At 40.6% G+C, this 26,499-nt stretch overlaps 1 protein-coding gene across 17 annotated transcripts in view; it reads right to left on the reverse strand.

The window, feature by feature from the left end:
• RBFOX2 (RNA binding fox-1 homolog 2) overlaps positions 1-26,499 on the reverse strand; it is a 272,690-nt gene that overhangs the window by 181,087 nt on the left and 65,104 nt on the right. For all 17 annotated transcript variants that reach the window (XR_007129530.1, XR_007129531.1, XM_047742398.1 and 14 more), the window contains exon 2: positions 3,810-3,860. Coding sequence is in view for 15 of the 17 variants with exons in the window: in XM_047742398.1 (XP_047598354.1) it covers positions 3,810-3,860 (51 nt within the window). In the remaining 2 variants the exon portion in view is untranslated. The remainder of the gene's footprint in view (positions 1-3,809; positions 3,861-26,499) is intronic.

Here is a 26,499-nt window from a genome sequence, read left to right on the forward strand (position 1 = left end):
GACATGTGCTAGAGTTCTGGCCTTACGGCTAAGATGACCACACACCCCACCCATCTCGGTTTGCCTGGGACTGTTTCAACATGAGCATTGCTTTTCACTCTCAAAGGCACCCCAACTAGAATGAGGAATGGTATGGCCACCCTAATGTAGCAGACATAAAGTTACAGCACCAAGAGGTGGCAAGGGGCTGGCCTCAGGACTCCCACTGTACTCTCTAAAAGCCCCTGAAAGGGGTGGCTCAGTGGGTTAAAGCCTCTGCCTTCAGCTCAGGTCATGATCTCAGGGTCCTGGGATCGAGCCCCGCATCGGGCTCTCTGCTCAGTGGAGAGCCTGCTTCCTCCTCTCTCTCTCTCTCTCTGCCTGCCTCTCTGCCTACATGTGATCTCTGTCTGTCGAATAAATAAATAAAATCTTTAAAAATAAATAAATAAATAAAAGCCCCTGAAAGCCACCCTAAATAAACAATGTCAGCAAAAACAGTAAGCCTGCTCTGCAGAACTAAGGCCCCTTCTCACCAGATTGCTACGCCAAAGCCCCTCCTATCTAAAAACTCTGGAGCTAACACTCAGACATTCTCTCATTTAAAAATGTTACAAACCCACAAATTATTCCAGCCTTAACACTCAAATAAGCACCTGCATGTATACTAAACCACAGAGAAAGAATCAGCTGGGAAGCTAAACCCTATATTGTTATCAACCTGACCCTCAGCCTTCCAGCTGGTTTTCACTTCTGTAAGCTGGACGATGTCCGTCTCCTGCACGGCCACAGAGAAAGCCCATTAGCAAGCACGGTGAAGCGCTCGGAGCGCCTTACGAATGCAATGGCCTGTCATCTCAGAAAGCTGGCTAACTGACTGGCAAGAAGGCTGGGGCAACCACACATAAAAAAAGCAAAACCGCCAGAAGGTAGCACGTGTCTTTTTTCCTCCTCCTTTGCTCCGCAAGTTTCTGATTCAAATGTGCCAGTGGGAGCTTACATAACAGCAGGAAAAAGGTCACTGAACAGTGAGATGTCGGTCTACTTGGTGCTCAGCAACGCAGGGGCAATAACCCTTAACCAGGGGCCATGGCTTCCTAGATCTGTGGTTGAGCTTCCCGAGGCCTATGAAGCCGCCAAATGATAAACGAAGTGTGGGGGTAAGCAGGCGCACACGCACATGACCACATTCTCCTTGTGCGAGGGAACAATCCCCAGGACAGAGGAAAGGGCCCTCAACAAAAGAGAAGACAAATTTCAGTCCTTACACAACTGCGATCGGATAGGCTGCCTTGCATAAGTCACTTTAATCTCCGTGTGCCTCAGTTCCCTGCTCTCTCCAAAGGAAGTGTTTGCTTTATCTACCTCAAGAGGTGACTGTGAGGATGAGGTGGGAAAGCACGGATGACAGTGCTCTAGGAGGACCAGGATTTTAACTCTGCCTCTTTTAAAATCACGAGGAGATGCTGATAAAAATCATATCTTGGGACGGTTCCCATCTGTTTTGAAAGGAATGATAAACGAATGAGGAGGGCAAATAAAGACACAATTAAAATTCACCTTCACCTCATACCTCCGGCTCCTGGATTTGCTGAGCCAAACCACGCTGGGGAGATGTAAAGATCACAAGTTCAGTTTCTGCCCAGCTCAGGCTGCTCAGTGACCAGTGTTGCCCACTGATAAATGCCTCGCAAACCGCCGCGCACAAAGTGAGAGTTCACAAGGTTAGGGGCATTAATTAGCAGTACTCATTTGGATTCCGTATTCATCAAATACAACAAGCAGCTATTCAATATTTGCCTGTTTGCACTGCTCTAAGATCTCTAATTCAGAGATCCAGCCAGAGAACAAAATAAAGCCTAAGAAAATAAACTAATATAAACCTGTCACCATCAGAATGTGCCTCAAAGTAAATGAACAGCTTTAAACTGTGGCAAAAGGGTCTGCCTAGACCTACAGCAGACAGAGTATGAGTAATGAGGGTGCAGGTGACAGAAGTGGGTCCCTACCACAAGAAAAAGGAAAAATAAAGCAGTTCCAAGCAACTGGGCTTTAACAAATTCCTCTTAACACTTTTTGCTTAGTTTCTCATTGATCTGCAATTCCCACAGGAAGAAGAGAGCATTACACAGTACCTTTCGGATCCTTTAAACTCAGCACATCTATCCCCATGCTTTGTCAATTACTTTTACCTTCCCATATCTAAAATAAGCCTACATCCAACATAAGTAATATTTTATAAGGAAGTAAACATACGCACTGGTATGCAAGACGGGAGACTGACCATGATCCTTTCTGTTTTAAGGGTCCTAGGTGAAAAGTACAGGATGAAACAGAAAATGCCACTCCTTTTAACGTAGCCCATAGCACTACTTTTTGACTCCAGCTGCAAAACAGCATCAGCTGTAGAGGGTTCTAAATATGTGAATGACTAAACCCGATTTTAGACCTACTGAATCAGAACGTCTGCGGGCTGAGCTCTAGGCTGTAGTACTTTTCCTGATATACAGCCATGGTACAGAACTACTATCAGAGGGCATAAATTCCACAGTTTACAAAAGCTCTAGAGCAGACCCAAACCAGGAAGGAAGGAAGGAAGGAAGGAAGAAAAGAAGGAAGGAAGGAAGAAAGGAAGGATCATCTATATTTTGTTTAGATCTGTAGTAAATGACTGTTATCTTTCAACAAAACTTCCATAGGGACAAATTTCAATTGCTATGGTGATGATTCCACTGGGAGATGAGCACGGGGATCAACACCACTCTCCCTCCCCCTTTTTCTCCATACCCTACCTCGGGCCGGTCTGATACCAACCCAGCACCAAAAGTGCAAGAAGAATTGGGCAAGTACTCAGAGGACTGCGATGATGGGTCGTCCCAGTTGTTAAGATCAGCATCAGGGGCTCTGATGAGATCCAACCATGTCACAACACTTTGGTTTAGCACTCTGATGACACATGTCCTTTGGACAAGCCTCAGAGCGAGCAGGTTTTTGGACAACCCTATAGGGAAGTTGGACAGGCATTCAAAGTTAGTGCTAGGAGCTATCCTTTCAAATCTCCCAAAAAATATCTATATGCCCGGACATCAAGGAGGCAAATTTAAGAGGGTAAGTATCTTAAGCCGCATCATTGCTCTGAAGCAGCTTTACCTGTTCTTCCAGCCTAATGCGGCTTCAGCCTCATCTGCTCAAGGTTTCAGACCGTGGAAGGCTAGCGGTAGCATTTTATACACTCACCTAAAGCATCCAGAGGCTGTCTCATAGGAAGCAGTACTGCTCTACCCACAGTAGGGCCTGGGCTTTTTTCCAATCATCCTCCCTATCTAAGAAAGAAAGACAGCAGAAACTTCCCTCTCTCAAGCAAGCCTTCCCTGATTAAAACCGTAAGGCTGAATTCCCCCAGGAAGGAGAATGGAATTTTCTTGCTGCAGATTATTGCCAGGATTCAAAAAAATCTGTGCAGGCAGGGGCTAAGTGGCAGAGAATTAAGAGACAAGCCCAGCACACAGAATTATGAGACATCAAGAAAACCAGGTTAAAAAATTATCATCAGCCTGGAGAAGAAAAAAACAAAAGCAATTATGGCTGTGCCTGAGTGATTTTTTTTCCCCCTGTAGTATCCACAGTTTCAGTAACATGATTATAATTCTTTTAGGATTAAAAAAATATATTTTATTCGTATCTCTAAATGTAAATTCATTGCTGAAACTAACCGTATCACTCGCCAAAATTATTTCAGGAAATGCACTCTACCACATCATCCTTAGTATGAAAACACACACCCACACACACACACCCATCTCATCTGAGTTGTAACAGCGGATACCAACCTGGCTGTCCCGTGCTGGGAATCCATGATAACCTGGGGTCAGAGGCTCGTTCTAAGAAAAAGAAAAGAAAATCAAAGTATAAGAAGAGAAAATGTTAAGAATCACCAAGATCATCCAAATTGATCAACTATAAATCCCTGTAACAGTTCCTAAGATGTTCCCTTGCTGTACTCCACTCTAACTACACACTTCTCCCAGTTCAGCCTCTACAATGGTAAAAACCAAACCAAACACATAGTATTTGCTTCAAAACACAACTCATAAACACTACTTTCCTCCTTATGCAGCTAAAATCTGTTTCCTTCAAGAATATCGCAAATAGGAAGTCACTGCAATTTGGGGCAAATCAACTCCTAACTCCACACTATGGGACTTTAGCCTCCCTGGCCTTTGACCACGAAAAGCCAATAGCAATCCTGAATGCCAGGACAACCAAAAATATCCATACTTTCCCAGAAGTCTCCTGGCTGAACAGTGCCACCCATTCTGAGAACTACCTCTTGGCCTGGAAGTTTTTGCCACTCCCCTCTATCAATACGTGTTCCTTCAGTTCTTTGAGCCCTACGTGAAATCCCATCTCCGCTCAGGACTTCCTCTACCACCCTGTATCACCTTGTGGATCCAAGTGACTCCTAACATGTATATATTAAAATGTATTTAGGCTATTTGTACAATTTCCTTTTCATATTATTTATGACTCAATAAATCTTATTTTTATAAAGCTGTATCATATTGAGCGTCTCATCTTCACATTTACCCCTAAATCAAGAACCTTGAGGGCAAGAATGATAGCCAATAAAAGCTATGCAAACCCTAATTTAGTATAAGGTCATAAGATAGGAGCACTCATTCATGGCTTGACCCATGCAATTATTCAGTCAACAAATAGTGAGCACCTAAACTTTTTTTGGAAAGAAAGGGGGTAAGAGGGGCAGAGGGACAGACAGAACCGTAAGCAGGCTCCATGCCCAGCGTGGAGCCCGATGCAAGGCCTGACCTCCCAACCCTGAGATTATGACCTGAGCCAAAATCAAGAGTTAGACCCAGGCTCCCTATAACAGCTAATATTTTTAAAGTACTGTTAGATGACAATCATCAGTAAGAAAGATAAATAACACAAGGCCCTTGCCTTCAAGTGAACTTTTAAATGGGAGATTTATGTGTACACCCAAGTGTAAATGAGAACATACAGTGCCTTTCTAATTTTTTCAACATGTGCAACACAGCTACCTGGAAAATACTCATTCTCTTCTTCCATCCATTTATACTTTCATTCCAACTAGCAGAATAACAAGGTAAGAATTTGCACTGATAGGACTTCCAAATATAGCAAGAGCTGCAACCAATGATAGACCTGCTTTGATTATATCCTTTGTCTATCAAACGTCCACACTGCATTCAAAAATACGAAACCAGGAGCCAACATAAGCTTGCTACAGAGACGCCATGTGTGTTCATCCCGGGTTCCCTGCAAAATAGCACAGTGTCTAACACACGGTGGGCACAAAAAACGATGGATAAAGAAGTAACTGGAGTTCAATAAGCTGAAGTTATTTTGGCATTTATCACTGATTTAATCACACAAAATCCAACTTCTTCTTTTTGATTCCTAAGTCTCTATTTTGGACATTTATAAATTAAGTCTCCCAAGAGAAAACACACCAAAGATAACAGCCTTAAAAAATCACAGGTGCCAAACAATGCCGAGAAAGAAGAGTAAAGCTGAACAACTCATGCTTCCTGATTTCAAAGTTTCCTACAAAGCTAAAATGGTCAAGATAGAATAATATGGCCTACGGCTAGACATAGAGACCAATGGGCTACAACTGAGAGTCCAGAAATAAACCCTTAAAATTATGACAAAATTATGATTTTTGAAAAGGATGCCAAGAAAATCAACAGGGAAAAAGAACAATCGTTTTCAACAAATGGCGTTGGGACAAATGGATATCAACATACTAAAAAATGAAATTGGGATGCTATCTTACACCATATAGAAAATTAACTCAAAACAGATCACAGATCTAAAACCACAAAACTCTTAGAAGAAAACAGAGAAGCAAATCTTCATGACTTTTGGTTAGGCAATAGCTTCTTCAGTATGAGACCAAAAATCCAAGTACAAAGTAAACAACAGATAAATCGGACTTCAACAAAATTAACTTCTGAACTTTTTGAGTTGGTGGGGGGGTGGGGGGTGGGGAGGAGGGACAGGGTGGCTGTGTTATGGACACTGGGGAGGGTATGTGCCGTGGTGAGTGCTGTGAAATGTGTAAGCCTGAGGATTCACAGACCTGTACCCCTGGGGCAAATAATACATTATATGTTAATTTTAAAAAATTAAAAACTTCTGGAACTCGAAGGATACCATCAATTCTGGGAATCTAATGTCTGGCATAGTGATTAGAGTTAATAATACTGTATTATATACCTGAAAGGTCCTAAGAATGTAGATCTTAAACGTTCTCACCATAAGAAATATATGGTAATAATGTGACATGAGGCAGGTGTTAACTAACACTGCGGTGGTAATCACTTCCCAATATATAAAGGCACCAATCAAAACTTTATACACCTTGAACTTATACAATGTTACAGGTCAATTATATTTCAGTAGAGTGAGGGGGGACTCCATCAATAAATGAAAAGACAACTCCCAGAATGGGAGAAAATACTGCAAGTCATCTGTCTGATAAAGGGCCTGTATTCAAAATAGATATAAAGAACTCTTTTTTCTTTTTTAAGATTTTATTTATTTAGACAGAGAGAGAGATCACAAGTAGGCAGAGAGGTGGGCAGAGGAAGTGGGGAAAGCAGGCTTGATCCCAGGACCCTGAGATCACAACCTGAGCCGAAGGCAGAGGCTTAACCCACTGAGCCACCCAGGCACCCTAGATATAAAGAACTCTTTAAAACAACCACCTAAATTTTGAAATGAGGAAAGGATTAGCACAGGAAGTTCCCCAAAGAAGACATACAAATAGCCAGTAAGTACATGAAAAGATGCTCAACCTCATTAGTCATTAGGAAAATGCAAATCAAAATTGCAGGGAGAAAATACTTCACACCTGTTAGAAAAAAGAGACACCCTTTAGTGAAGATGTGGAGAAACTGGAATTTCATACATTAACGGTAGGAATATAAAGTGGTAAAGGGACTCCGGAAACCGTGTGGAAACCTAATGGCCGCCCCTCAAAATGTTACAACAGAGTAACCATCTGATCCAGCAATTCCACACTTGCTGTGAGGAAGAAAACTAAAAACACAGATCCACACAAAACCTTGTACTGGAATGTGCACAGCAGCTTTATTTCATCATCACCAAAAAGTAGAAACAATCCAAATGCTCACCAGTTGACGAATGGATAAATAAAGTATGATATAACTACAACTGAATGTTACTGGGTAACACAAAGGAACAAAGTACTGATACAACATAATACTGAAAACACCATGCCAAGTTAAAAAAAAAAAAAAAAACAGCAAATATTCAGAATGGAAAAATCTACAGAGAAAGAAGAGATTAGCAGCTTTAGGGAATTAATAGGCAAAATAGGGAATAAGTGGTAACAGGTACTGGGTTTGGTTTTGGTGATGACAATGTTCTGGAATTAGTGATGACAGATGTGCAGCTTTATGATTATACTAAAAACTACTAATATCACTTTAAAAACGTGAGATTTGCGCCACATGGGTGGCTCAGTCAGTTAAGCATCTGCCTTCGGCTCAGGTCATGATCCCAGGGTCCTGGGATTGAGCCCTGTGTCGGACTCCCTACTTAGTGGGCAGACTGCTTCTCCCTCTGTCCCTTCCCCTGCTTGTGTTCTCTCTCAAATAAATAAATAAAATCTTTAAAAATTTTTTAAAAAGGGGGGGTGAGATTTATGGTCTGTGAATTCTATGTCAATCAACCTGTTATTTATTAACAGTAATAATCATCATGGGCCATGATTAGCTGCTTTCACACTAATTTTTACAGGGGAGACATATACAGCTTAGACCACAACAAAAAGAAGAGTTCCTTCTGAAATCTATGAGTGCCTTGTTTGTTCTGGATTCTGTAATTTATTTTGACACCATTCCCTACAGATTTTAACAACAATGATGATGATAAGGATGGTGATAACTACTAGATACTAAGCAACTAAACCAGGTCTAGTTTCAGGATGGAGGGGAGAAGCAGCAGAAAGCAGCAAAGAGAAGATAATAAAGCATAGGTATTGAGTGGAGAAAAAAATTTCAACCCAGGTCTGTTGGACTCCAAGCTCCTTTTTCTTCCATTTTATCAAGTTTTCTACTACAGTAACTGTTCCACATTAATTTTTTACAGTAACTATTTCAAAATCGTCTGAGAAAGAAATTATATGATTAAGAAAGTAATGGAAAACACCCAAAAACAAAATTAACATTCATCACTCCCAGAGAATATCCCACATATAAACTATATTCTTGAGTTCAACAACACAAAGAACTTCTTATAAGGAAAAAAAGTATATCAAACCTACAAGCCGGTATTCTCAGAAACATTAACAGCAAAGCCAAATGTAGCAGGAAGCACAGAGAGATGTCAGAGGAAATGGACTCCTTCCTTCATGGGCCTTGGCAAAGTCAAGCTCCTCTCCCCACTCTCCCCCGACCCACGTCAGGTAAGGTTATCTGGAACTCACCAGCCCTCAGAAACTCCCCGCCTCTGAAAGTAGCCTACCCTTAATGACAAAGGGTCATCGCTTGCTTTCCTTTTTAATTTTATCATGTATAAATATGTCCCTTCAAAATGCATTAACTTTGCATTTTTTTCAATTTATAGAAATGGATCTTATCGTCCATATTCTTTAGCAATTTCCTTTTCTTGCTCCAGACTGTGAGATTCAGCCCCCCTTATGCATGTCACTAGCTCGGACCCCTGGTTAGTATTCTATCTTACGGCCACGTCACAATTTATTCACCTGTCTTGTTTTCCTCTTAATGGATTTTTAAATTGTTTCCGTTATGCTTTTTCTTTGCACTCACAAACCACACTGTCTATGAACATTCTTTTGGATTTGAGAGATCATTTTTCACTCTTAAGACCGGCAAAAATGAAAAGGAAAATGTCACAATTTAGCAAGAAGAGTAAATAGGCAGCCTCCCATCTAATAGTCGGAATATAAGTATATTGAGACCACTGCTTTGGAAAGCAATTTGACAGTAATCATTAAGATGCTAAGTGCACACATCTTCTTGTAACTTCACATCTTCGCTCTCTGTAGCCACTCTAGAGAACCATTTTGCACATGTGCTCCAAGAAGCATGTGCAAAGACTTTCAATGCAGTGCTGTTTGCAAAAGTGAAAAACTGGAAAAGAACCTTAGTCCCCCTTAATAATGAGAAACTGTACTACTATTTCATCTCAACAAGTTTTTATTTATTTTTTTAAAGATTTTATTTATTTATTTGACAGAGATCACAAGTAGGCAGAGAGAGATGGAGAAGCAGGCTCCTTGCTGAGCAGAGAGCCCCATGCGGGACTCCATCCCAGGACCATGGGATCATGACCTGAGCTGAAGGCAGAGGCTTTAACCCACTGAGCCACCCAGGTGTCCTCAACAAGTTTTTAAAACGGTAAATTCTCTACAATCTCATGTCATATTAAATGATAACAGAACAGCATATTTCTTTAAATCATAATACAAAAAGAGATTCCTATATGCATATTTAAAAAAGTAAATAAATGCACAGAGTAATAAATGCATAGGGGTTACCTATGACTGATGCATGCTTACAAGACAGCAGGGGTTCTAAAGCCGTTTTCCTAAATGATTCTGAAAGTCAATACCATTTCTGAATGATCAGCCTACTATCTGCCCATTGCAAAAAGCACCCAATACTGCACCTGAGAAGAAATGCAAAAGGCACTGACTGCTTCCTTGAGCATTTTTAAAATGCGGCTAAAGGAGAAGAGTCAGGAGAAATTACCAACGCTGAAGATCTAGAACGCCCTGCATTCCCATGGAAATACAATCGTGATGAAATGCTCCAGCCATGACTCCTGAGCAATGGGATGACCCATAAAACATTAACAAGAGCCTAAGGAAGATACCCTCCGCCAATCTCCCCTGGTTTCACCTGCTGAACAGACCGCAAGTCCACTGTCCAGAGCTTTGTTACCAGAATGTTTCTTATTGGCTTCTATCACTGACAGAGCTGTCCAGGAGCAGAGTGGAGAACACCAGGAATGTACAATGAAGTTACACGAAGCCATAAAAAATATTAAAATAAAAATCCGCCCCATTGTCTTCTTTTTGTGTCTAACAAAATCAAACCCATTTCACAAAATGAAAGGGAAAGGAAAATACTAAAAATGGAACAAAGTAAATTCTTGCCACCAGGCAATTTGGGGAGAGGTGAGTAAAAAAGAAGCAAAGGAAAGAAACAGAAGCGAAGCTGTCTGCCACAAACAAAACTCGGGCAAGGGTGACAAGCGCCGGTTTTTCACCAACTTACTCCCAGTCGAAAATGAACTCCACGTTACCCTACACACATTTAGCGATGGAAGGAAAGACTGACTTAAACCACACTGGCTGGAAAAAGAAGTGAATCAAGTTTCCCAAGGTATTTCACTACTTGTGCTGCAGCCAAAGTTACTGTTTTTCAAGCATGGACATGGAAGGGAGCACCACAGGAACTGAAGATGGACCGAAATTCCATATGCCACTGCCTGCGAAACCCAATCCCAACAACAGGAACCTTTGGCTCCGGAAGAGAGATTGCTAAGCAATCAGAGGGTATCATTCTGCTTCCAAGCCATACGGAGGTCAAGGTACCCAGAGACAAGATGGAGACTTCTAAGGGATATGAATCTGGTAGCATCTAACATAATCTCAACTTAAGTCCTACTGGTAACTGGTAAACTAAACTTTCATGCACCAATAAAATAAAACATAATTTATTCTACATCCTGATCAAGACAACTGATGAAAGTACTGTGTCACACTCACCACCTCCCACCCCAAACACCCTTTTTTTTTTAAAGTTAAAAAAAAAAAAATGCCCCAGTATAAGTAATATGTTTCATGTCAAAATCTGACAGTGATTGACTGGGTCCTTTGGAATACACTAAAATTTCTTCTTTTCAATTAACAGTGACAGATTTCAAAAAGATAACCAATCAAATCCCTTTTCTTCATAGGTGAGGAAACTGAGGCTCAAAGACAAGTGCTCTGTCCTAAGTACTTCGATTAAGCAGACAGAAAAGAGAACCTACAGCTGAGAACCCTTGTCTCTTAAATCGCGGAAGCAATTCATGCCTCCGACTCTGCTAACAAATAGCTCCTTTCATGATACGATACAGAAAGCAGGGGCTTTGCGAGTGAGAAGAGATGAAGATTCAAACACTGGCTATATCACTTTCTAACTCTGTGACTCTGGGCAAATCACGTAATCTCTCTGAGCCTCAATTTTCTCAAATGTGTAATAGACAAACTCTACCTCGGAAAGTTGCGATGATTAAAGGCGATGACTCTGGTACAGCTCATCCAGCACAGTATTTAACATGCTGTGAAGTTGTACGGAACTCCCCCATGCCTATCAGTTGCAAATGACTTGAGAGAGAAATTTGGTAAATCTGCAGGACTCACTCCTACAAAGTCACACATTTCCAAATAACTAACCTTCAATTTTTCTTAGCTTAAAGTCAGTTCTTTAGAAATATGTGTGAAATGGCCATCCATCATCACTGAAGGTGTTTGAAAACTAGAGTTAACATTAGCCATGTTGGGAATCCATTCCAACAGTTAATGAGAGAAATTAGCGAGATCAACTCTAAGGAAACCAAAATGACTTGGCCTTTCTCGACATATATTTGCTTCATACAGCTAAGCAGACCACTCTGCTAGATCAAGTTCCTGATCTGCTAACACTCCCAGTTCTTAAATTTCCTTTAAAAATCCATTCTGTTCTTACTTATTCTTTTTAATTAAAATCCAATCATGATAACCAAATTATATTTTGAAGTACATTAATAATAAATAGAATTCTACTTCAATCTACCCCTCCCGGTACTAAGGTTTGAGATCATCCTCTAAATATTCTCCAGCAGTTTCTACTTTTTCTTTTTTTAAAAAATTGTGCTTATATACAAATAATACAAAATTTACCATTTCAACCATTTTTAAGTGTACAGTTCTTCGGCATTTAGTACATTCACACTGTTGTGACCATCATGACATCCATCTCCAACAACCCTCTCCAACTGAAATTCCATAGTCACTAAACTCCCTATTCTCCCCTTCCTCTATCCCTTGGCAATCACCATTCCATTTTGTCTCTATAAATCTGACTACTTCAGATACCTCACCTAAGTGGAATCATAGCCTTTCATCATTGGCTTATTTTATTTACCATAATGTCTTCAAAGTTCATCCACATTGTAGCCTAAGTCAGAATTTCCTTCTTTTTAAGGCTGAATAATATTCCACTGTATGGACAGACCTCATTTTGTTTAACCAATTATCTGTTCATGTACATTGGTCTCCTTCCACCTTTTGGCTACTGTGAATAATGCCACTGGGAACACGGTATGCAAATATCTACTGGAGTCCCTGCCTTCAGTTCTGCGGGTATACATCTAGAAGTAGAACAGCTGGATTACTGGTAATTCCATGTTTAACATTTTGAGGAATCGCATACCCCTTTCCTCCACAGCTGCACCATTTTACATTCCCTCCAGCAATATACCAGGATTCTGATTTCTCCACATCCTCGCCAACATTTCTTTTCTTGTTTTTGTTTGTTTTTTTACAATAGCCATTATAATGAGTGTGAACTATTATTTCATTGTCGTCTTGATTAGCACTGCCCCTATGATTAGAGATGCTGAGCATCATTGCAAGTGCTTACTAGGCATTTGTGTATCCTCTTTGGAGAAATGTCTATTCAAGTCCTTTGCCAATTTTTTAATCAGGCTGTTTCTTTCACATCTGGTATTTTCACCATAAGCAACTCTGCCACAAGCATTTTTTTTTTTCTGCAAACATTTTCACTGCATAGCTAAGTGGCCATGAAGCAATCTTGCCATAAAAGAGAAATTCACAAAAGATAAGAGGGACATTCAACAAAAAGAACATAATGAAACACGAAAAATGAATAAAATGAGAAAGACTATTGGAAAATACAAAATACTTGAATACATTTAAAATGTATAGTATAGATTCATAGTAATAGCGTTCAAATAGCTTATTTTGTGGATTATACCTAATCATTTGTCTTCATGTCTTTCATGCATAGCATTATACTTTTTTTTCCCCCTCCTGATTGGTCTCCTTGTTCAGCATCTCACTTTTCCTTTTTTTTTTTTCCCACTAAAATTACTTCCTTCATTAAGAGGTATCAGTTTCCAAATATGAGGGTGTCTGTTTATAACTAGGCTCTGTATTGACTATGAAAGCCTTCTACACTGTTGTTCTTAGCGTCCTGTCACATGTTTGCTGACAGACATTACAAAGTTCTATGGGAAGTAAGGGGTTCAAAACTCTGCACCACTACATGGACCACAGGAGAGCTAAGATTTATATAATACACAAACAGGAGTACTGTGTCAATAGAGAAATAAAACCTGTCGGCCACTTGCTGAAAACAACAACTGTCAAAACAGTCAACCGGTTATTTTTGTTTCTTAACCTTTTACCACAAAATTGTCTTACAACCAATTAGTTATGCAGCAGAAATACTTGTGGCAAAAACACCTTCCATGAAACAACCTAAAACCTGTTTTTTTGTTGTTGAGTTGTAGGAGTTCTTTAAATAGTATAGATATCAATCCCTTACTACATGTAGGATTTATAAATATTTTCTCCCATCTGTGGCTACTTTTCCATTCTGTTGATGGTATACATCCTTTGATGCACCGAAGTTTCTCATTTTCATGAAGTTCAATTTATCTGTTTTTTTTTAAAACAGCTACGTACTTTTAGTACGAAGTCACACCCAAGAGTCTACTGCCAAATCCAAGGTCATGAAGATTTAGCCGTATGTTTTCTTCTTAGGGTTTTATAGTTTTAGATTTTCTGTTTAGGTCTTAGATCCATTCTGAGTTAACTTTTGTATACGGTATAAGGCAAGGGTCCAAATTCGGGGTGTTCTGCATGCGGCTCACTTTATTTAAGGTCCTTAGATCTCTATTTGCCATCTTCCTGGTTTCTAAGCATCTGGAATGAAACAGGCATTCCACGCACATACTGTTCACCCATTAGTGGCCGCGCAGTTCCAGAGTCACCCTTTTTGCCTGCTCTGTGCAAATGGATCTGGGCCTTTTAAGTATTCTTCCTTTGACGCATGATGTCAAGTTGTGTCCGCAGAGGGCACAGGAAATACACTCTACAGGGAAAGGGTTTTGCTTCCAAGTCCCAATGCGCCCTCTCAGCAGTTTCTTACAAGGCAGGGTTTTCCCCTTGCCGGTTCCTGAAGCACACAACAGCAAGCGGCAGCACCCGGCTGCCGGCTCCGTCCCTGAGTTGCCCCCCCTTGGACTGGGCTACAGCAGGGTACATCTGGTAAGACAACTTCCTGTGAAGAGCTTTCCTTGGGACAGGTGTCCCCCCACCTTTTTGAAAGTTTGCCTTACACCGCTTTAAAGAAAAACCCACATTCATGTCTGGGATTTTGCTAACAGAAAGAAATCCAAAGAGGATTTTCACTTCCACAAAGGAAGGCACAGAGTGCAAAGTGCCCAGTGACCATTTGTAAGTGAGCCATGACAGGGCAGCACTGAGCGCCAGTAGCCGCTGAGGCGCCACCACGTTCCTTCCCAAGAAACCACGCTCAGCATCACAGCATCGAGCCACCCATCTCTGAACTGCATGTGGGAGCAGCCGAGGTCTATCTCTGTTCTGTGTATCCGCTAGCAAGATGTGTCTGAAGGTGTCAAGAACCCCAAAGGAAGTTATTTTGGGGGTCCACAAACGCTCTTTTTTCCATCTATATTAATGGGAATCATTTCTTCACTTTACTCCTTGTAGGCTTACAAAGCGTTTCATAGGAGTGCTCTACTTTCCGATGGCAGAGAAAATCTGTACCCCCCAAGGTAGACTTCTGGCAAGTTTTTAAAAGGCAGATTTCCAACAAGTCTGCAGGTCTGGCATCACAGGGACTCAGAGAGCTCTCACACTCAGAGCCACAGCCGTGCCCTCCCCAGCAAAGTCTAGATCTCAGCCCCTGGTGCGGGGAACGGGGGACAGAAGGACAGCTCTGTCTTTGGGTGCCTTATCTCAGCCCGGGGGGTAAATGCCATTATAGATTAATTCTATCGATGATATTTTATCACATTATTACATTATATTATACCTACTATTATATTACATCTGCTATTCTTTTGAGCACTCTTTACTTCTTAATACTCGTGAGCTGAAACAAAATGTCAACAGCCACATGCTATACACAGGACACACATTACGCGTATAGTGTTTTCTATACATTACCCCTTGGTATTCTCATTAAACTCTGATACATCTCTCTATAGTAAGAAAGTGAGGCTCAGAAAACTATGAAATTTGCCTACAATAACACAAACCCAGGTCTGGCGGACACTAAAGTCCCTGCTGGTTTTCTACTTTGGCAGTTGATTTTCTTTACAGAACGTAGCAACACTTTTAAGGAGTTAAAACATCTATCCATAGGAAAAGAATATAGAAGCCTTGACTGCCATCCTCAGAAAGGGCAGCTTGCGAGGTTGGCCTCAGTTGGTGTCTGAACACTTACATTTCCTTTTGGAAGGATACCAGCAGAACTGATAAAAAGAGTGGCCCACCGTGCCAAAACTGTGCAAATAATATGGTTTATACTGAACGCTGCCTTCTGAGAGTCTGGATTTGGGATGTACAGTAAGTAGAGGTCCCTCTTTGAACAACCCTTCCCACTTACCCTTCCAACAAGAAAAATCTCAACACTATGTCTCTAATGAGCTTCCCTGGCAGACAACATTGTCACAATTTGCCACTGAAGAAAACAAGCACATCTTGTGCGACTCTTGGAAGCTTGAGCCTGATTTCTTCTGGACTTCACCCCAATGCACTCTTTCCCATTGCTGAATCTGCTTTATAGCCTTCACTGTTATAATTCACAGCCATGACCATGACTATGAGCCATGTTTATTAACTCTATGTTGAGTTCTGTACATCCTAGTGAATCACTGGACCTAGGACCATCTTGGAGACCCCCTACACCACCTGTGACATGCCAAACATTTTATTAAGTGCAGAGGACACAAAGATGAATAGGTCCTCTGCCTTCAAGGAATTTCAAGTCTATTTAAATTTCCCTTCTCTCACTTCTCTGATCTTCACTTCTTAGTCTGTTACCACTTAAAATAGATTAGATACATTTCCCTAAGCTAAATTTCCTTCTTAGTGCTGAAGTGATGCTAAATATTTAATAAGTCCATCAGGCAAAATCTGAGATACAAAGCTCTAATAAACTCAAAGGCCACACATATTTTCTCTTTCCTTTCCCCATCTTATTGTGTTCCTCATTAAAAATAAATTGACAAACCCTTGTACGCTGCTGGTAGGAATATAAAATGGTGCAGCTGCTGCTGTAGAAAACAGTTTGGTGGTTCCTCAAAATGTTAAATATAGAGCTACCATATGGCCCAGCAATTCCACTCCTAAGTATATTCCCCAAAGAACTGAAAACAGATACTCAAGTACTTGTACACATAGGTTCATCACGGCACTATGCACAACAACTAAGAGATGGAAACAAATGTTCACCCACTAAGGAACAGATAAATTGTGGTATATACATACAAAGGAAGAGGATCCAGCTATAAAAAGAAACAAAGTACTGGTACGTGCTACAATACAGATGAACCTTGAAAACATGATGCTCAGTGAAAGGAGCCAGATACAGAAGTCACAGATTGTATGATTCCATTTATATAAAGTGTGCAGAACAGGTAAATTCATGGCGGCAGAAAGCAGACTGGGGGCTGTCAGGAGCTGAGGAGAAGGGGAAATGGAGGGTGACGGCTTACTGGGTACGGGGTTCTTGTAGGGGTGATGAAAATGTTTGGAAATCGGGGTGGTTGCTACACGACACTGTGAGTATAATCAATACCACCAAACTGTTCACTCTAAGCAGGTTAAATTCCAGTGAATTTCCTCTCGATAAAAACAACTTTTTAAGCAATGCAGTACACAATATGGTGTAAAGAAAACCAACCTTCCTGATGTCATCTGAATGGATACTTACAGCTTGAAATAAAGTCATCTGCCACTATAATAGATAAGACAGTGCTGTATCTCAGTATATGACCTAGAAAATTGTCTGAAGACTTCAGATGGTTCTAAGCAATGATACAGATACTGATGCAGCAGACTATGGGTAGAACCACAGAAGACAAAATGTTTCTACTTATATAGTTTCGTATATTATTTTAGATATGGATGAATAAACAAAATTAACATTTTAGAGACATCTGCCTATTTCATCAACATCCCTAAACATTTACATATTTAGGTCAGCCTATCCTTTCGATAAGGAAACAGCACAAAGTCTTTTATCCAGGGTTTCCTTATGTGCAAGCATATATATAGCACATAGACATACCTTTTTTTTTTTTTTAAGTCTGAAAGGCTATATCCCAAAATGCTTAGTGGTTATATGTTTTGGTGCTGAGTTCGGATTTACAAGTCATACACATTATTTTTCTTCTGCCTATCTGCATTTTCTAATTTTTCAACAATGAACAAGTATTTTTACTTAACCATCAAAAAATGGAAACAACAACCACGAAAAAAGGAAATAACACTACCTCTCCAGGATGCTATGAAGATCAAATAAGATAATACACACTGAGCCCTTAATACTGTATACAGGATATTATAAGTATGCAATAAATGTTAGGTAGCATGGGTATTGTTGTGTTTATATTTTTGTAAATATTCCTGAGGATATGTGTCTTTCATCAGCTATGACAAAAGCATTCACCTTAATCTAGCCCAGGGTCACCTGACTCAAGTCTAAATTACAATAATAGTTTTTGGCTGGTCCAGCAGCCTCCATCCGCCTCTTCCCAATTTTCTCACCAAGGCCAGGCTTAATTTCACAAAACGCCACCCATACCGTTCCCATGCCTACATGATCAAAGTTCCAAACACCCACGTATCTGGCCTCCCCTGGCCACTCCTCCCCATTTATTTATTCTTTCAACAAACATTTACTAAGTGTCTTTCATGGGTCTGGTATTATGGTAGAAACAGAAAGGTTACTAATTCTTCTCTTAAAGAACTCCTAGTCCGGTAAGAGAAAGGGGCATGTAAATAAATACAACATGAATCATACAATAAAATATAAATATGAGGCCCAGAGGGAACAAGTGTACGTGGTTGATAATGGAGTGAGAAAGGCATGAAGAAATCACAAGGGGAACTCACAGAAGACAAGATTTGAATGGGGTTTGCAGGATGACGGCAAATAGCTATTTCCAGATAAAAACTCTACTCAATTTATTTTACACCTTAGGGTGTTCTCCCATATTGATTCAACTTAGGTAAAATCTAGCAAAGTCCTACCTCCCTACACAAAGCAACTGCTGTGACTCTAGCTCAGTACTTTGTCAAGCAGTGGATCAAGACCATTCATGACGTACTGAAGACGTCTCAATCATTATTAAAAGGCGGGGGCAACTCTCAAACTTTTTGGCCTTCGGATCATTTTACTTTCTTAAAAATTGTGAAAGCTTCCAAAGAATTTTTGTTTATGTGGGTTGTAAGTACTGGTATTTGCCTATTAAAAACTAAAACTGAGTAATTTTTTAAATATTTGCCAATCCATTTTAAAACAATAGTAAACCATTACATTAAAAATATTATAACTACATCCAATAAAACAAAAAGAAAATTTTAGTGAAAATGATTTCATGTTTTACATTTTTGCAAACATCTTTCACATCCAACTTAAATGAAGATGGCTAGAATGTCCTATCTGTTTCTGCACTCAATCTGTGGTATTACGTTACTTTGGCTGAACTATAAGAAGAAAATCTGGCCTTCCTTAGATATGTATTTGGAAAAGGTAGGAATACGGGGGTGCAGGTGGCTCAGTCAGTTAGGCATGTGACTCTTGATCTCAGCTCAGGTCTTGATCTCAGTTCAAGGCCTGTGCTGGGCTCCACAATGGGCATGGAGCCTACTTAAAAAAAAAAAAAAAAAAGTAGGAGTATTTTAATAGTCTTCTTCATACTCTGTTATATCAAAATCTACTGGTCTTAGATTTTGAATGGATTTTTACCTATTATGATTATTTAACATTATGCATTTTTCATTTATAAAATACTGGTTCACTAAGTTATAAGATCTCCTAAGTGCTGAAACATTCTATCACAAAATGCCAAAAAAATTCACATTCACTAACATCACCACACTATCATGGGAAAAGTCTAAGTATTAGAGCTGTCAAGCCCACTGTCCAGAACAAAAGTTTTCTGAAATTCTAATTTCAATCAGAATTTTCCTTGAAGGCTTAAAATTTATTATTGATACCAAATACTGTCATTGTTTTCTTCTGAACAGGCGCACTTCATTTTTAACAAAATGTCTGCCAGATACCCAAGTCTAAATAACAATATCCAGTCAATTTGATTTTTAAGCAAGAATGGTATTCCATGAAAAAAGTGGCTAGTTCAGCTGGAAACTCAAACAATCACAAAAATGTTTCTCCTTGAGATAACCCTCATACTCAGTATGCAAAAATGCCTTACACATATTACCCACTTTGTCCCATAGAATACTAAAAAGATGCATAATCAAGGTGGAGATTTAAAAACAGTAATAATTTTTACTGCTTCATAGAGAACATTCTTAAGTGAAATTGGCCTTTCCTTCTTTAACTCCAAGTGTGTGGTGGTGAAGAAGACTAAGAGTACAATCTGTTCCACTGCTCTGATTCTTGCTAGAGTGTCAGTAGTTCTAAGCATCACTGCTTATGCAACATCGGGGCAAATACCATCTTAGTGCAATTACAAAAATAGTTCTGACCTTTAAGTCCCTCTTTAAAAAAGTGCCTTGAGGGGGCACCCAGGTGGCTCAGTAAGTTAAGTGCCTGTCTTCAGCTCAGGTCATGATCCCATCCCAAGGTCCTGGGACCGAGCTCTGAATGGGGCTCCCTGCTTATCTGGGAGCCTACTTCTCCCTCTGCCATTCCCCCTGCTTGTGCTCTCTGGTTTTCTCTCTCTCTGTGTCAAATAAAATCTTTAAAAAAAAAAAAAAAAAAAGCGCCATGAGGGTTCCACTGGCCACACTTTAAAGAATCACTAGACTAGACTATAATAGGATTTTTAAAAAGAAAGAATCAGGGGCGACTGGGTGGCTCAGTCATTAAGCGTCTACCTTCGGCTCAAGTCATGATCTCGGTCCTTGGATCGAGTCCAGTCCCGCGTCAGACTCTCTGCTCAGCAGCGAGTCTGGTTCTGCCTCTCACTCTCCCTCTCTGCTCTCTTTCTCTCTCTCAAATAAAATCTTAAAAAAAAAAAAAAAAGAATCAAGTACATTGAGTAAGGGTAAGAATTATTTCATGAAACTTGTTTTCAATATATACATATAAATATTTGCATACTAGGTTGTCACATAAAATGAATCTCTTTATCCTGGGTCATGGTTAAAAAAAAAAGCTTGCAAAACAACCTCCAGCCCATACTGAATACTCTCTTCTTAAATCAGCATTTTACTATTGCGTTTTACTGAGAATCACCTGACTTTATTCTGCCACAGACTGATTTCTAAATGTATTATGTATATGTCTGTGCCTATTTCCAAACAGATCATATGCTCTCCAACTACATCTTACACATCTTCATATATTTGTATTTTGCTAATCACAAGTTAGCAAAAAAAAATTTTTGTTGAATTCCTCATTACTATATAATAGGCCTAAGAAGCAATTTGCCTATGGCATAGTAAGTCCACAAATACTTCCTAGCTTTGACATGTCACAAATAGTTCTACGCATACTAAGGGACAGAAAGGAAAGTACAGTTGTTGGTATCACACTGACCTATGTCTCTGACACTTAAAGGTCCACGATCAGGAAATGTTTAGTTCATCTCTGAGCTTCAAATTCTTTCTCTTCTAAATCATACCAACCACCTCACAGGGTTGTTACAAAGATTAACTGAGATAATGCATGCAAAGTGACGTGTACAGTACCTAGTCCTTAAGAAGATATCAAGCTAAAGAACAATAATGAGAATGAGAACCAATGCCTTATTGTATATAACACTTCACCACCCCTGAAACACAAGCAGGTGCTGTGGGGCCCAGAGAGACCATCTAATTGTAATCCAGCTCCCTTATCTGCACTCTCCTCACCTCGCCCCACACTCACACAGATAGACCTTACAGATAAGAAAACCAAAGTAGCAGAAGGTGTTAAATGGCTTTCTCATAGTTGTAGTCAGTGACAGGCAGAACGCATATCAAACACATCCTCTTATTCAAAACAATCCTGCTAAATAGAGACTATTAATTTTGTTTGATTGATAAGGGAAACTCAAGTCAGACTTCTCAAGGTAAAGTGACATGTACAAGGTCTCACAGGTAGTAAACAACAAAAAGGGGCATGGGACCCGAGTCCTCCAATTCCAAGTTTGGGGTTCTTTCAACTAATTAGAAATCTATCTAAGAATATGAAATTTGCTTTGTGCAATCATTGATAATTATTTGCATTTGGATCAGAATGAAATAATAGACGTGATTATGCAGATACTTATTATGGTTAAATATGCCAATGGATAACCACTAACAAATTAGTCTGTGTTGTGATATTTAATTCAAACTGGTGTTTCCATGAACTGAAGACTTCACAAGCTTTGGCTTTTAAATAGATGGCTCTTAATTAGCCTCAGAGTATAAAGGAAATATATCCCAAAAGGATAATTCTGCAACATTCAAAAAATCCCTCTAAGACAGGGAAACATGTTGAATATCACAATCTTAATTTAAATTAACAGCTTCACCAAAAAGGTCACTATAAACAAAATAAATTTTATTTAACTGGTGTGTATTGGCTATTTCAACTTAGCTTTTGTAACGGTCTCGTCACTCACGCTGCTACTCAACATACTGTCAAAGCAGCTCTGTAGCCTGCTTCTTAGCAGTGACTGAGGCAAGTTACCCAACCTTTCTATTCTGTAGAATACAGGGATCGCATCTATACATTGCAGGGACGTTAAGATTAAGGATAACGTATACAAAGCGCCTAGGAGTGTATCTACCTTACAGAGGACAGCTATTGTAACAATTTTTATTACCTGCTTTGAGTTCACAATTCTGCCATATCCCTCAGTCCCCTAACATCTGGATGACTGAGTGAAATGGACCTATCTCCTGTTCCTGCTTCCCAAGCCCTATTGGCCACTACTGCTGATTCTCTGACTTAAGCTCTCTGCCATCTATTTCTGGTGTCCCCAGGGCAAGTCTCTGAACTTCCTTTGACTGTATTAATTCCCTGATCAGAAAAAAATAATGCTCATTACTTGTCAATTCAATGATCTTCTGATAATCGCCATGTTAATTCTTGCTTGGAACTGATCTAATAAGACCTCAAATGTAACCACCTGAATTAATGGACTTTTATCTATGCTTTTGTTTGTTTGTTTGTTTGTTTGTTTAAGTACACTCCATGCTGGGTGTGCAGCTTGAACTCACGACCCTGAGATCAAGACTTGAGTGGAGATGGAGACCTGAGCAGAGATCAAGAGTTGGGATGCTTAAACAACTGAGCTACCCAGGCACCCCTCTACAATTTTTCTTAAAAAGCACAAACATGATTGTTTTTTGTTTTTTTTTTTAAAGATTTTATTTATTTATTTGACAGAGAGAGATCACAAGTAGACGGAGAGGCAGGCAGAGAGAGAGAGGGAGGGAAGCAGGCTTCCCGCTGAGCAGAGAGCCCGATGCGGGACTCGATCCCAGGACCCTGAGCTCATGACCCGAGCCGAAGGCAGCGGCTTAACCCACTGAGCCACCCAGGCGCCCCAAACATGATTGTTTTAAACATATGGTCAACTACTAAGAATTCACGAAAGAGTTGCCTCTCTCAGCTCTCTTCACACCTTGACTCCTATACCAGCTCAACTGCTCAACTCCTACAGTTCTTCCAGCCCTCGTGGGTAGCAGTCTACATTATGTAAAAGGCCCCTCATAGAAAAAAGTAGCAAAGAAAACGATCCATACAGTTTTCTGCAGTACAATGAGATGCTCTACATAGCTGGGAGATGGGCAAGAGGCACGGAACCTACACAGGGAGGATGGTATTGGGTCATGACTGGTGGCCCCTTCCGAGGGGACAGAACTACATCCAGACAGATCTTACTGGAAGGTTGAAGGGGTGAGAGAAGGCACTAACGCATGCAGGCACTGTATTGTTATTATTATTACATTATTTCACAGTCTAAGGATTACTTCCATCACAAGGTGAAGAGGCTGGGATGTAGAGGGGTTAAATGACTGGACCAAGGCCAAACAGCTAGTAAATGGTAGAGCTAGAGCCCCAATTATAATCTCGCTCTTCCATTCGGTAACTCAACCCAGAAAAGCATTCACCCCTAGGCCAAGCAGCAGGGGAGGTAAAGCACATGCTCATCTACACAACAGCTTAGCCGGACTGTTTCTCTTCCACCGATGGGAATCAGTGCAAGATAATTCACCTCTAACATGTAGTTAGCACCCAATTACTCCTGTTGGTAGAAGAAAAGCAGTGTTTCCTACATTTTAACGTGCATATAGGTCACCATAGGGTTATCTTGTTAAAAATGCAGATTCTGATTTGGTGGGTTTGGGTTGTGGGCAGAGGGGGGTGGTACCAGAGATTCTGCATTTCTATCCAGCTGCCAGGAAATGAAGAGGATTCTGGTGCTCGGACCAATCTCAAAACAGATTATGCCCAGTGGTCCCCAAACCAGGTTGACCATCAGAAGACTCATTTGGGAATCATTTTAAAAACTACAGATCACTGCCCCCCACCCTCCACCACTCCTGGACATTCAGGAGTGCATGGGACCTTCTACCTCGTAATTCTGTAACTCAAAGAAATGTAGAACTATTAATGACAGGAGCTAAAGTAAGCATCCACTGAGAACACAGCAAACGTCTAAGTGCTTTACACATTAGCTATTTACCCCTAAGCACCACATTATCAGATGGGTAACTTGTAACACCATTATTCCGACTTATACATGAGGAAACCAACACAGCCCGGGACTGTCACTTGTCACTTGTCCAAGGTCAGTCAGGGAATAGCAGAAGAGGGTTTGTTCAAGACTTAGCCCATCTGATTCCAAAGAGTCTGTGCTCTTACACACACTACATCATGCTGTTTCCCACATTACCCAATGGTAATGTCAACAGACACTCTTTGAACAAATAAATCCAAATGGGTCACCTCGGAAGATGTCGCCCTCGGAAGGTTTTGCTCTTATTCCTCAGATGCTGCCATCATTCAAAACACTGCCACCGCTGAACGAAACGATCTAAGAGCTCTCTATCTGCAACTGAAAATACCTTCAGAACCTCCTCCTAGGACCTGAGACATCTTTAACGGGGATAAAGGCTTGTCTTTTGCGCATCAATTTGATTTTCTGACAACCGAAATCCGGAAAAGCCAATCCAAAGAAACCTAGCCTCAGATCAACTAGGTATTTTTTTAAATTTAAAAAAAAAAAAAAAAATTCAGGGTTAGGTATTGAAAATGTTTTCCTTATCTCTCATCTCTGTAGCTGATTCCAGATGAGAATTCTTTATGTTTTGCGCAATGTCTGTATCACCACAGCCAAAGAGACTATTTTGAAGGGCAGTACTCATTTGGATGCACAGATTCTGTTATATTTGTTTAAAAAAAAAAAAAAAAAAAGAGCCTCTCAGTCATTCCAAAAGAAACACATTTGCCCTTCACTAGCAATATGAACACGCAGCATATGCTCAGAATGACTGTCTTGGAGCAGGCAGTTTTCCTTTCTGCTGCAAAAGCAACTGTTTTGATTCTCTTTCAGATTTTTTTTTTTTTTACCATAAGCAGTGAGTTTTCTGTATACACACCCAACCCCAGAAAAATAAATATGATCATCAGGCATTAGCGAAGCATTTAGCTGCAGCAGCATCATAAAAGGCTCCTACAAAGGCAACTATATACCCAAACTGTGTGCACAAATATCCTCACATACAAGGAAAGAAAGGCGCACACAAATACTACAGGGAATTAGACTATAAGAAGATATGATTTCTACATCTAGATGAGCTCCTTCGGTAAACGAACACATCCTCTTTCAACAAAGAAAATATTCTGCAAATTCAGAATGATTTACGGATTTTTAAAAAGCAGGCATTAATGCAGATCAGCACAATTCCATACAACCAACCTCTCTGCTTGAACTGGACTCCCCACACCTTACTGAAGTCACCATTTCCCTGTGCCAACTCCCACTCCACCACCCCCCACGCACACCCTGCTCCCCACCAACCTCACAGGGGTTCCTGGGCTGGTCCATGGAATCTGATGACATCACTCTCTCTTCCTTCCTGGAATTCTAAACCCTGCTGCTCTCCCCTCGCACACAGCTACCATCTCCATGGCAACCTCACCTCCTCCTGCTTCCCTATTGGCTTCATGGAGCAGGATACACAAAAAGGTTTTTCCGTTTTCCCTCCACCACCCGCCCCAAAAGAAAATGATGCTTTCAACAGGAACCTGAGCTAAATTTAGCTACTTGGGATTCAGAGTCCTATGACTAAGAAAATACAGAGAACCTTCGTCCTTCCTGCAGTTCACCGTCCTCTCAGCCCCGCCCTGGAGTGGCTGCTTCACCTCCTTGCCCCCAACCCAAAAACCCGATGGCAGTACCTGCTGAGCATCGAAACAGCTCGACTGACCCACATATAAGGCTGGTGTACACAGAAAATTCGTACACCCACCTCTCCTCCCAGGAGAGAGGGCAGAAAAAGAGAACAAAAATAAAAGTATGCACCCGTCAAAAAAACAGTTGGGACATTTCATGTGCAGAGCATCAGACTTCTGAAATCCGGAGCCAGGGACTGGGAACTCCATGCCTAAAGGCAGAAATCTCTCAGCTCTCACAGCCAGATTCTCTTGCTATTTGCTCAGTATTATTTCCTCCACCAGAGGACACACGCTAAGCCTGGAACCACAAATCCTGGGTCCAATTTCCCATCCCAGGGACTGACCTGCTATGAAACTGGAGCAAGTTCTCACATCCCTCATCTAAAAGCAGCTCCCACACAGGGATGTTGTAAGAATTACTGACAAAATTCATGTAAAGTAGCTTAGGTCCCTAGGCCAAAGAGACTGAATAAAGAGAGAGTAAGCTGACATCATTAGTAGTGAAATTCCTGTGGATATTAACAGAAATTAATAAGCCCCAGAGGAAGAACATGAACTTCTAAAAAAATGATCCTTTCATGAGCATAGATATACCACAAAATATGCGTAATTTCTTGAACCACAGACAGTTCCCCCAACAGTGTCTATTTCTGGTAAAATCCAGCTTTACTCACCTCATACACCAGCCAATCTGTGACTGGTACTCAACTGGGGAACGAGCCCTACTCGTCCCCTGCTTAGTTCTAGCTCTGATTTTGAACTTGCTGCTCACTTTCCCTAAATGATGACTAAACAGGAGCCATGGCTTCATGTTCCAGCTCAGCTC

The sequence above is a fragment of the Lutra lutra genome, chromosome 8 (assembly GCF_902655055.1).
Source record: "Lutra lutra chromosome 8, mLutLut1.2, whole genome shotgun sequence".
Lineage (NCBI taxonomy): Eukaryota > Metazoa > Chordata > Mammalia > Carnivora > Mustelidae > Lutra > Lutra lutra.